This window comes from Ochlerotatus camptorhynchus, unplaced genomic scaffold (assembly GCF_037179485.1).
Source record: "Ochlerotatus camptorhynchus isolate MF236.1 unplaced genomic scaffold, CSIRO-AGI_Acam_v1.1 ptg000131l, whole genome shotgun sequence".
NCBI lineage: Eukaryota > Metazoa > Arthropoda > Insecta > Diptera > Culicidae > Ochlerotatus > Ochlerotatus camptorhynchus.
This window is the reverse complement of record NW_027040621.1, coordinates 2,387,791-2,399,808: the sequence shown is the minus strand read 5'-3', so window position 1 is coordinate 2,399,808 and position 12,018 is coordinate 2,387,791. Positions and strand designations below refer to the sequence as shown.

General features: G+C 37.7%; 1 protein-coding gene across 1 annotated transcript; it reads left to right on the top strand.

The window, feature by feature from the left end:
- The first annotated feature begins 10,291 nt into the window (after nucleotides 1–10,291).
- LOC135700273 (E3 ubiquitin-protein ligase SIAH1A-like) lies at nucleotides 10,292–11,815 on the top strand. The gene is made up of 3 exons (XM_065220745.1): nucleotides 10,292–10,550; nucleotides 10,908–11,095; nucleotides 11,172–11,815. Exons 1-3 carry the CDS (start codon nucleotides 10,425–10,427, stop codon nucleotides 11,788–11,790), a joined length of 933 nt encoding a protein of 310 aa, XP_065076817.1. The 5' UTR covers nucleotides 10,292–10,424; the 3' UTR covers nucleotides 11,791–11,815.
- Nucleotides 11,816–12,018: the final 203 nt, after the last annotated feature.

The following is a 12,018-nucleotide window of genomic DNA, read 5'->3' as shown; positions in this document are numbered from 1 at the left end:
AGTACAATAATTATATTACAATGATTAAAATTTGACATTATACCTATCTTCATTAGGTACAATTGATTATAGCAAACTTTTTTAAGTGTGAGTGTAAGAAGCCTCCACGGGGTGCCTTTTTATGCAGTTGTGATATCGCGGGATGAGCTCTTAAGGCACAATATGGTATACGTCAGAGAAGTACCTAGAGAATTTATCTCAATTACAGGTTTAATAACATATGTCGACAGTGAGCATGCATAAGGGCGTATACGCGATGATCGATTCTCTTCATCGTTTTTCGCTTTGCTCCAGCTAAGCGAAACAATTTTTTAGAATTTGTTCAATGCAGAGTTGTAAGAGGTTGTACTGGCTATCAAAAGCAACAACAAACGTACCGATAAACGTTAAATCTAGCGAGTTAATAACAAAAGAGAAAATCGATGAAGAGAATCGATCATCGCTTGTACGCCCTTATGAATGCTCACTGTCGATTTGTTTACCTGTTTATGTTTTGAGCCTCTGTTATGACATACACAATTCTATCCAGGTATACAAACTAATAGAGGACAGAAAAAAGTCACATGAGTTTGTTTGTTGATTATTTGGGTATATTTGAGAGTATTAGTAGTTGAGTAGTACTTATAAACTTGTTTCTTTTCCGCAGCGTCTAAATAGAAACGGGTAAGTCTGACAGCTACCATACTTGAGAATGAATTGTCTGTTTTTTAATATATATTCATGGAAAACATCTCGTTGCTGGACATCACGACTAACATTTGAAAATGGCCCAAAATGTAGAAAATTATTATAATTATTTTTTTTAAATTGCATTAAGGTTCTACAAAGGGTAAGTAATTTTGTGTTCTTCTTCTTTTTTAAATATCATAAAATCATCATCATTAGTTTACACATACATTCATATATTATGAATACGAAAATTTAAAACTTGTATTTCGTGGGTAAAACACGAAAATTTCCTGGGTAAAACACATTCACTATATTTACTTACTTGTGTTCTTCGAAGTATAGCACAATTAAACGCAATCGAATACACGAAACTCAAAACAACTGCTTCACAAAACTCTTGGTGAACAAAATTCATCACAAAGAAAACCATTTCTATTCTACTGCTTTGCTAGCAATCGTGAAAGTATCATTGAAACAGCGGTGCCAGATGTATTGCCTCTAGCAATGAATTTAAGTTTATTAAAACAATTAATTGCGAAGTCTGCCTTATTAACATAGATGAGTGGATGTATTTAATGGTGTATAAATATCTAAAACTGATTAAATAAAACATAAATGACCATTTTAAACATTTTACCGGTCCAATTAAAAAAGTCACAGAAGATTGAATTCAACACTAACAGGGTTGATGGCAGCAGTGCACGTAGCCTGTTATACACTTTCCCGCTCAGGGGTGTAAACAAACTTGCATACAGCGCAGTCTGGCAGTGCTTATGTTTTGTCTGCTACATTCTTATCCACTAGATAGTGTGACATCACATTTGCTGTTGTATTGAAATGAAGGAAGAAAAGAGATGGTTAAGTTTTCCTTACCATACCAGTTGATATTTATGAAAAATGGGCAGTTTTGGCGTGGGGACATGCACTTCCAATGAATTTTACCAATACATTTAGAAAATGATGATCGAAGAATATTTCAAAAAGAAGAAGTAAACAAAATAATGACCCTTTGTAGAACCTTAACTTGAGAACGGCTGGACTTAGGAAAAAAGTTTTCATATGCAATGTTTTTGAAAATTATGCGTAAAATCCAAATAAATTACTATTTTACTAAAAAATATGCAATTTCACCAACTTGTAAAAACCAACAAAAATTTCAAAAATTATAAATTTTTTTTTAAGAAAGTTACCAGTATACACTCTTCACCAAATATTAGGGCATTTTTTCAGTTTTCTTGAAAAAAAAAATTATAAAGATCGAAGGGGGGGTGTTTTGAGATAATCATCGTTTTACGTTTTTTAAATACTAATTTACTAAGTTTTTCTTTCAGTGTATTTTTTTCCGCAAAGATAATTTAACTACCTAAAACTTCTTCTCATATGCCATTTTGATCAGATCAATAGTTTTCATGTTATGATTTTTTGAAAAAAAAAATAATCCATTTTTTATACGCCCTTTTCAAAAGTTACTCTGGAGGAAAAAATCATATTTAAATGAAAAATGCAACCATTAGTAGCAGCGAACACGTGAGAAATGTTTCATTCAAATCGGAAACACTCATGACCAACCGGTTTGCGTTTTGGGCTGGAAATGCTCTTGAATAAGTTCAACAAGCGTCTCTTCGCGACGTCTGGGAGATTTTTGAGCAAGTTAAACTTGATTCTATCCATTCCTGGAGCTGAGTTGTTACATGAGAGGAGAGCAAGTGAGAATTCCACCATCGAAAACGGAGAATCTATTTCGTTATTACCCGACGGACGATCACGAACGTTGGTTTGAACCGGCACCGAATCCGGGCAAACTTTCCGCGCGAAGCTGAATATCCAACTGTCTGAGTACTCCTTGTCTTCGTTGACCGGTGATGACGCGTTTCGCATTCTCCTGCCGACATTCCAGAGTGTTCTCATGGAAGTCTCTCGCGACAAACCATCGACGAACCGACGCCAGTAACCGCGTTTCTTGGCTTTAATCAAGCCCTTGAAAGTTTTCTCGAGGTCGGTGTACCGCTCGAAATCCCCGACCTTACCGTGTTTGCGGAAGCGTTTAAACGCGGCGGACTTCTCGCTGTTCGCGTTGGTGCAATCCTTATCCCACCACGGAGTGAGAGGTCGTCTGCGAATGGAAACACCCGGAACGCGTTTCGTCTGTGCTTGAAGAGCGCAGTCAACGATAAGTCGCGATAAAAAGGAGTACTCATCCAGCGGAGGGAGTATCTCAACCGATTCAATACCACCGAGAACCGTGGCCGCAAATTTTTTCCAGTCGATGTTTTTCGTGAGGTCGTACGCGATGTCAACCGAGCGAGTGGAAGATGAACCATTGGTAATAGAAATTTTGATTGGCAATGTTATGGTTAATAATTGACAGAATTTTCCCTACACAACTAAATTGGGTTGATCAATTTTGAGCTATTTTGCTGTGATCAATGTGCACTGAATTCGAAATCGACATCGACTACAATAGAAACTAATACTATTTTGTCACACATTTTTGTTGATTTAAACCTCAGTATAGTATACTAAAACACCATGCATGTTGTGGAATAAAATAATTCCCAAAAAATGCGCCTTATTTTCAGTAGCTCCATCATTAGTTTTAAATTAGGGCTCTGAAGCAGAGAAGAAACTGAAAGTTGAATTTTATGATAACGCAACAGGCAGTTGTTTTTCCTATCAGAAGACGGTACTTTCAAAATTGAACAAAATGTTGCTTCATATGTCAGCGAATTAGAGGAGGAAGGGGTAAAACAAACATACATACATTAAGCACCTCTTTGTTCTCCAACTTGGAAGACAATCGTAACATAAAATTATCATGCATCATCATTATGTACGTTACAGCGTGTTCGTAGAATGATGCAAAATTGAATACTGTGACTTTTCTCAAACGTTTGGTTTCCAATAAGTAGGTGCTTAGAACAACATTAATTGAAAATTGGGGAGATTCAGCTATTGAATTTCAAAGTCAGAACAAAAGCTCGTATACAGGTTCTCCACCTGTTCAATGCTTTGATAGTAAGCATCATAGTTAAGATACATCGGGGCAAATTGGAACGGTACGTGTATTACCGAAAACTACTATATTAGAAATAATCTCAGTGATTCATTCATTTCTACCGGTTCCACTTCTCCAGGCGCTTCTTTTTTTCGACTTTAAATGATCTTTATTTCTTGTGTTTGTGTGGTTTACATACATGAATTTTCAAGTGACACAGATGCGTCTTTTCAACTTTAGTACATTTAAGTTTTTAATTATTAATTACAGTTCCTAGTCCTATCAGGCCTGCTTTAGAGAATGACCACCTTGGTGGGATTGGTTTGTTTTAAATTGAAAAAGGATACTACTTATAACTACTATTTACAACTACAACTAACCTGCTTATCAAAGCATGTTCTGATGTATTGCATTTCTGCACAAACCTAGTCTTAATGTCATCAATTTTGAAATCTAATTTTAGAACATTTGCCTCTTTATGGAGATCTGAAATTCTTGTGTCAAAGGGACGATCAAGGATCATCCAAAGCACTCTATTCTGAGCGACCTGGATTTTGTTCCTGTGAGTCTCTGCACATGATGGAGCTGCGTAGAGGATCGCAGGTGCTATTATTTGTTTGTAAACAGCCAGTTTGTTCACCCTTGAGAGGCGGGATCTGCGGCAAATCAGCGGATACAGACACCTAACCAAGGCATAATACTTAACTACTGTTTTCTCTACATGCGAAAGGAAGAGGAGCTTTTCATCGAACAACATCCCGAGATAGGTTACTTCGGCAGACCACTCAACCCTTGTGCCACCCATGATTACCGTACAAAATGGAGCCGGGTTTAGTTTGGGATATTGCCGATGGAGGAACATGATTGTTTGTGTTTTGGAGACATTGATTTTAATTTTCCACGTGGTGGCATAATTAGCAAAGGCGTTAAGGCATCGTTGAAGTTTGTTCGTTATTTCTCGAGACATCCTTCCTTTGACGGCTATTGCGGTATCATCAGCGAACAGGAAAAACAAGCAACCGTGTCCGAGGGGACGAATGTCTGAAGCGTAGATGCTGTAAAGCAACGGGCCCAGTAGACCGCCTAGCAGGACTCCTGCTTCTTTCTCTATGATGCACGGTATATGCATTTTATTATGCATATTATTATATGCATTTAACATCCAACATCCCTCCTTCTTTACATATTCTGCGGGATTTCCCGTCGTTTTGTTTTATGAATGAGGCGGGGCAGAAAGTATCTTTTGTGCATAATATGTAATAAAGGATGGGCTTCGGATGTGAATCTAATTGAATATATAGAGTTACCAGGTATTTTTTACAGTCAGTTGGTGATAAATCACCAACAGAATATCATCAACATATCGTGAGTGATTTTTTTTCCTCAAATTTGAAGCTCTAAACGGGTAAAAATTTAACGGAATTTAACTTTCTATTTTTACTTAATTGTAGTTTGCTTAACAATTATTTCCCAGAAAATGTGGTCGGAGGGGAGGGGGCATAAAAAACTTTTCCACGTTTCGTCTTAGGGGCTGTTCATTAACTACGTAGACAGTTTTTAGGGATTCTTGTAACCCCCCCCTAAACTGTCTACGTAGTTAATGAACAGCCCTTTAGTTGAAAGGGACCCAAGTCTCCTTCCACCGCATCGCTGGTTGTCAAGGTGATCATGCCGTGATCCACCTTTAACCGCTGACTTGCTTCTGAGTGCCACGCCGTCCGAAGCGGGAATGAGCAAAAGCACGACAGCAGCACTGCTTTATATCTTTTCAGATTCAAGCAGAATGATATGCAACCAAGTGGTACTCGATTATGACGACTGGGTTTGTGAAAAACGGTAATTTCATGAAAACAGTGATAAAATTAGCATTTGTACATTTTTCAAAAGTTTGTTTTATGGAAAATTGGAAAAAAAATATTTCAGCAGATTTGTAATTTAATATTCTATTGATTGGCGTACTTGGATTTTAATTTAATCTATAAATGACAAAGTTACAAGCGTTCAAAACCTAACACTACTTTACCATACACACTTAATCTAGCTCGCTAAAATCTCCAACAGCCGATTACCTCGGCATTTACTTTTGCTGATATCTCTGCAAAATATCAGTTTGTTAGCTGATATCTCAGCAAAATGTTATTTGTTAGCTGAGTCTCGGCAATTGTTTTACTGAATCTCAGCAGAATAAATTGCAGAACTACTCGGCTGTTGGAATCTCGGCGAAAAAATTTAAGTGTGTATATTTTTTGATTTGCACACCAGTATAGTCGACAAAGACGTAGTTCTACGTCAAAAAAGTATACTATATTGTACGTAGCCCCCCCCCCCCCTCTTATCTAAGGGGCTACCCACTATTACCATCTCCATATACCTCCACATGCCGAATTTGGTTCCATTTGCTTGATTAGTTCTCGAGTTATGCAGAAATTTCTGTTTCAATTGTATGGGAGCCCCCCTTACATAAGGGGGAGGGGTTTCAAACCATCATAAGAAACTTTCCCGGCCCCAAAAACCCCCTGCATACAAGTTTTCACGTCGATCGGTTCAGTAGTTTCTGAGTCTATAAGGGTCAGACAGACAGACATACGTGGCCATCTTGCCCCGTCTACCCCTATTGATGTTTTCTGCTCGATAGAACGAAAATCAAGACCAACAATTGAAATGGCCTTAACTCCTTTTTGTAAACAAACCTTGTAAGGCCATTTCCTCCCGAACCGAAGTCCGCAAAGGCAAACCAACATAATGAACAGGTTGGGGAAATTATCCTCTACCCGATTGTGGTTTAGGTTTGCGAATGAAGGTTTCAGTTCGCGAGAAAATGGCCTTACAAGGTTTGTTTACAAAATGGAGTTAAGGCCATTTCAATTGTTGGTCTTGAAATGGGCGATTATGATTAACCTATGGTGGTAAGCTCCAACCGGTATTATCCTCGGATTAAATCTCGATCAGGGACGGTATTAAAAGTTAATCCGAGTTGGAGTTTACCGCCACTAGAGATTATGGCATTATGACAGAATATTCCATTTTCAACACTTGATAAAAATCCACACATTTTGGTAAAAGTCTATCTAGAAACGCTTCACGCCGTGTCGAAATGATAGATTAATCGACTTCCATGTAATACCTACATCGGATTTTTCATGATCAAAAACTAGTTTGGGCGGTAGGGGAGAGTGGTGCAAAACGGCTACACTGGTCTATGGGCACCAACCCGCTTTACAAAAATATTCCTAGAATAGTGAATGATTAATAACAATCCCACAGAACGCCTTAGGAACACACAAAAATACCATCAAAAAACACGTCAGGAACACATGAAATGCCATCTTGCCCCACAATCCCCTACGAAATTATTTTTTAGAAATTTATAAAAATTAATAATTCAAATTTCCCCTGACAGAATATTTTAAAACCATCCAAATTTGGATGGTAAGCACCCAAAATAAGTTGTGGTGAAGAAAAATTAATAATGAAAGCTAATTAATGCACAATTTCGAACACGTCATGGTATGGAAGAAGAGTAATATTTTACGGTTCTATAACATTGCCCAGAAAACCATTCCCCCGAAAACCATTCACCAGAATCTCATTCCCCAGAATACACCATTCCTCAGAAAAGTATGCCATCTAATACATGACTAATTTTGTTTATTATAGTCATTCCTGGAATCTTCTTTCGCCCATATAAAATGAATAGAAAAACTTCTTAATTGGTCAAGGCGTTTTCCTTTCTTTGAAAATATAAGAAAAGGAAATAATTAATTCTTTGGATATACGATATGAAAGAGAACATAATTAATTCATTAATAATATGATAAAGAACGGAATATTCCCTTCTTTGAAAATATAACAAAAGGAAATAATTAATTCTTTGAATATACGATAAAGAAGGGGGAATATTCCCTTCTTTGAATGTATAAAAGAGAAAATAATTTATTCTTTGGATGTAAATATGATAAAGAAGGGAATATTCCCTTCTTTTAATATATAAGGAAAATATATAATCAATAGTTTTTCGCAAGGGATTCGGGGTAGGTGATGACCATTTGGGATAATAACGAGTGGAATAATGTTATAAATTTGTAATCGGTAGTTCAATGTTCCATGCACCGATTTTTTAATCCATCACGAGAAATTCTTCAACTCAGGTCGAACAATTCTTCGATAAGGTTTAACAGTTTCCGACTGGTTGAATTGGATTGCATATAATAGACCCTTTGACTTATTAAATGATGAACGAAGTGCTCGAAAACTTGAAGGTTGTCATTTTATAAAGAGCTAAAAAATGGTTTGGAATTGATAGATACATAGTTCCATAAAAGTAAACATAGTCTATTATCAATAGTAAACAAAAAGAAAAGTGAAATTACTAATTTCATCATCTTTTCTGGGGAATGGTACATTAGCGTGATGCAAAATTTGAAATTTTCGCTCCACAATACTTAAACGATTCCAAATCGGATCCTGACTAACCTCTCAAAATTTGAACCCATTTGGTGAGAAACTGAGATGGCACAAACCATTTGAAGTTTGTATGGGAATTACTATGGTAAAACCAAGATTTTTGTTCATGTCTATCTAATAATTCACCATATCGGTCTTCAAAAGTTTTCAACTGTACTTGTAGGAAATTTTTCTAGCTACAACTTTGCTCAAGACCACTTTTCAATTAAATGCAAGTATCGAATGTTATCAATGGTTCAATGCGCTGATGTCTTATGATCATGCTCAATCAACTGCTCAGCAGGCAACAGTGGTGTTTCTGGGGCGTTGAATAGGACACACAAATCATGGCTACTATGTCACACTGCAAAATACAGTGTTGCCTACAGAGCAGCTGCTTGATCATGTCATAAGTTTACCAATCTCTTAAACAATTAATAAATTTTTCCTGTCCCGTTTTACATAGAAACAATCTTCAGCAAAGTTGTAGCTGAGAAAATTTTCTATAAGAATGGCTATCGAACTGTTTTGCAGCTCAATATGGAAAAAAGACTAGAAGGTAATGAACAAAAAGTTGAGATTTTCCATAGTAATTTACATGTAAACTTCAAATGGCTTGTGCGAAGTCTGTTTCTAACCAAATGAGTTGTTACTTTGAGAGGCTAATCAGGACCCGATTTGAAACCATTTAAGGGGGTATTCCCAATCTTTTGCCTTTTTTCGGCCTGTTTTTCAATTAATTTTTTTTCAAGGAAAATGAATAGTAATGCGCCTAACTCTTTGGGATTCTTGTTTATTGAACATTAAAGTTTATAAATAAATTTTTTTCGACATAAAAAAAGACATTATTGACGTCACAAAATGGCGGCAAACAGACCCCTGTTCGCCGCAAACGCCTGGACGGGCGAAGACTTTTCTCTGGAACGGCTTCATCTGAAACAGATTTCGTGATGAAATTAATAATCTGCATAAGATTCTCTGGAGCTTCTCCCGTTGGCAGCAAAAAATCTTGCAAATTAACAAAATGGCGGCCATATGAAAAAACAGGCGATTTTTAGCCCGCTTTTTTGCAGCTTTATGGTGCTTCAAACAATGTTAAATGTTAATATTTTTGACTGAAAGTGGGAAAAGCTCCAAAGAATTTAATAAGGAACAAAATGCGCAAAGATTCAAGTCAATATCTCTTATAGTTTCTGAGAAAAATCTTCGCCCGATAAAAAAAATGTGGTTTCGAGAAAAACGTGTTTAAAGTTTTGACTTTAGTTAAAACCATTTGGGGGTTCTTACCATTAGTCAGCTATGCCTGGACACCGAATTCGCTGATCGGAAAACGGCTTGGGGGGATGAAAGTATATAGTCTAAAGTAGAGTCGGTGAATAATGAGTCACGCCAAGAGTGAAGCCAAGTCTACCTATTGAACTGTCAAACCGGCTACCTATCATGCAAAGTAAACAAGCATTACGATGCTGTGAAAGGTCCACGAAAGGTATTGCAATTAAATATAAAATATTATCGAAGAAATGATCATATACACGCAGTGAGCATTACATTTGTCATGCGATACGTTTTGTAATGATCAGTAATGACAATTTCTACTATTTTTCTTTAAGATAATTCGACAAAATCAGTGATATAATGATTTACTACAGCCGTTATTTTTTTTCCCCGCTAGAAGTCATTTGAAGTTGATGCATAAGTCCTCTGTTGCCAAGTTAAAAGAAAGGGAATCTTTCGAAAACCGTGATGCGAGTTCAACTGTTTTTCTCTTGGCGTGACTCATTATACACCGACTCTAGTCTAAAGTACAAAAAAACGTGAAAAAAAAAATTTGATTTTTTGAAAAAAAAGATCGGGAATACCCCCTTAAGCACTGTGGAGCGAAAAAGTCAAATTTTGCATCAGTCTAATGGTACATTCTGGGGAATGGTTTTCTGGGGAATGTTATAGAACCATATTTTACATGCCCATTTCGCCCTAACTGGAACTGAACGTCTGTTCTCACCAATAAATAATTATCACATACCCTGCTATGAAGAGGCAAACAAAGCAATCTAGTTTGACTGCTGTTCTCCACTGATTGAGTCGGTAGGTCCATATAACGAAACTTATCATCAGTCGTATAAATGTGAACATGTGTGTGAGTTTCTAGCTAACTGTGGTGAAAAGTGCATCTGTTGCTAAATTATGTGATGAATGTTTACTGTTGTTACATCGGCCACCAACCATTGAGCAGCTTGCAGGAACGTAGGTACCTAACGACGAAATCGGTTCGTGCAGCTTAGTTCGATCACAACACTTGATAGAGTAGTATGCTTGGATGGACTCCAGCAAGTTGAAGTGTATTCTTTGCAAGCAATATCCCAATGGGGAAGTGTACGAATGCGGGTCACATCACGTAGGATGTATTCCATGCGTGGTCAAACTGGACTTTCGCCTGTGTACGGTAAGTATAGGCGCATTGGCGAACTTGAAAATCGGTAATCTTTTGATATCCTCAAATACGTCAAACAATTGTAAGTAGTAAACATTATGTGCTTAAATGAACGTCTGTTTAGGGGCTGTTCATTAACTTTGTAGACGTTTTTTTATGATTCTTGACACCCCCCCCCCTGCGTAGACAATTGTCCATACAAAATTTTAAAATTTGTATGGGTCGTGGCTAATTCTCAACCCCCCTAAACTGTCTACGTTGTTTATAAACAGCCCCTTAGTTTCTGATAAGTCACCCAACACAAGCGATAAGAATTGCATGACGAACGCAAAGCGCACTTCATATAGCAATAAATGTTACTCATTGCAGTGTTCCGAGAGCTTCAACAGAAAAAAAGATAATCCAATCGAGAAGTTAGAGAAGCGTACCAAAGTTAATTGCGATTATGAAGAATCCGGTTGTACCTGGTTATTTGCGCCGTCGGAGCTAGGTCGGCATTTGGAGGAATGTAAATTTCGTCCCTACCGTTGCATTGCCCAGGTACTCAACGTTATGCCGTAAGTATGGTTACTGTTCTTGATATCGAACAATAGTTCAGACATTTTTTGTTGAATCTTCCAACAACAATAACAGATGCACTTGGACGGGATTACAGCATGAAGTTGAGGCTCATCTCAAGCAAGACCATAGGGCGTTGGGAACGCCCTACAGCTATTTCCAAGAATCAGGCAAGGTACCATTCATTACAACGAAATCTAACGCCCTCATCAAGCTGGTAGATGCTTTCAGTAAGCATTTCCTTTTCTACTACTGTTCGAATGTCGACACTCAGATGGTTTACTTTATGATCGTCTACTTTGGACGTCGCATGGAGGCTCGCCAATACTTTTATGAATTCGATATTCGATCACCGGTGGAGCACGGAATTCCCAGGGTAAAGTTCGTCCAGCAGTGCGTTGCCGATTGTGATGACTTGGATGAGCTGATGGAGCAACAGGAAAGCTGCATTGCTGTCTCGTTCAAAACGATCAAACACTATCTGCGCGGGGATTCGATTCCGTTTCGCTTCATCGTGAAGAAGGTCGCAGATAAAACGACGGCTCGCGAACGTAAAACTGCTGAAAATGGGAAGAAGCAACTGGAGACCACCAGAAGGCGAACTCCTTCGAACTCGTTCTCCCTGGATGATCCACCGTTGCGTTCGATTCATGTGGTCCCGGCACAGGATTTGTCTGCCTTTCCTATATTTTGAAATAAATGAGTACTGTTGTGCGAAATTTGAAAAAAAAAAACTTGGCCCGAAGGGATTTATTGAAATCTTGGACTTGGTTGAGAATTCTGGTAGGTGAATTCTGCTCCTGGAGTCCTGGTTAAAACTTGCTAGCAGGGCAAATAAATCTGCAATTCTTGGCATATTGTTGGTATAATTGTAGGGAACAGTAAAGCAAATCGGAAAGAATTTCAAGTAGCATTCAAAGGG

What these genes read in the sequence shown, in the direction of transcription:
- LOC135700273 (XM_065220745.1), top strand. Translation starts at nt 10,425, where the DNA reads ATGGACTCCAGCAAGTTGAAGTGTATTCTTTGCAAGCAATATCCCAAT. An exon ending in TGGACTTTCGCCTGTGTACG is followed by an intron (nt 10,551 to 10,907) that starts GTAAGTATAGGC and finishes TACTCATTGCAG; the next exon opens with TGTTCCGAGAGCTTCAACAG. An exon ending in CAGGTACTCAACGTTATGCC is followed by an intron (nt 11,096 to 11,171) that starts GTAAGTATGGTT and finishes CAACAATAACAG; the next exon opens with ATGCACTTGGACGGGATTAC.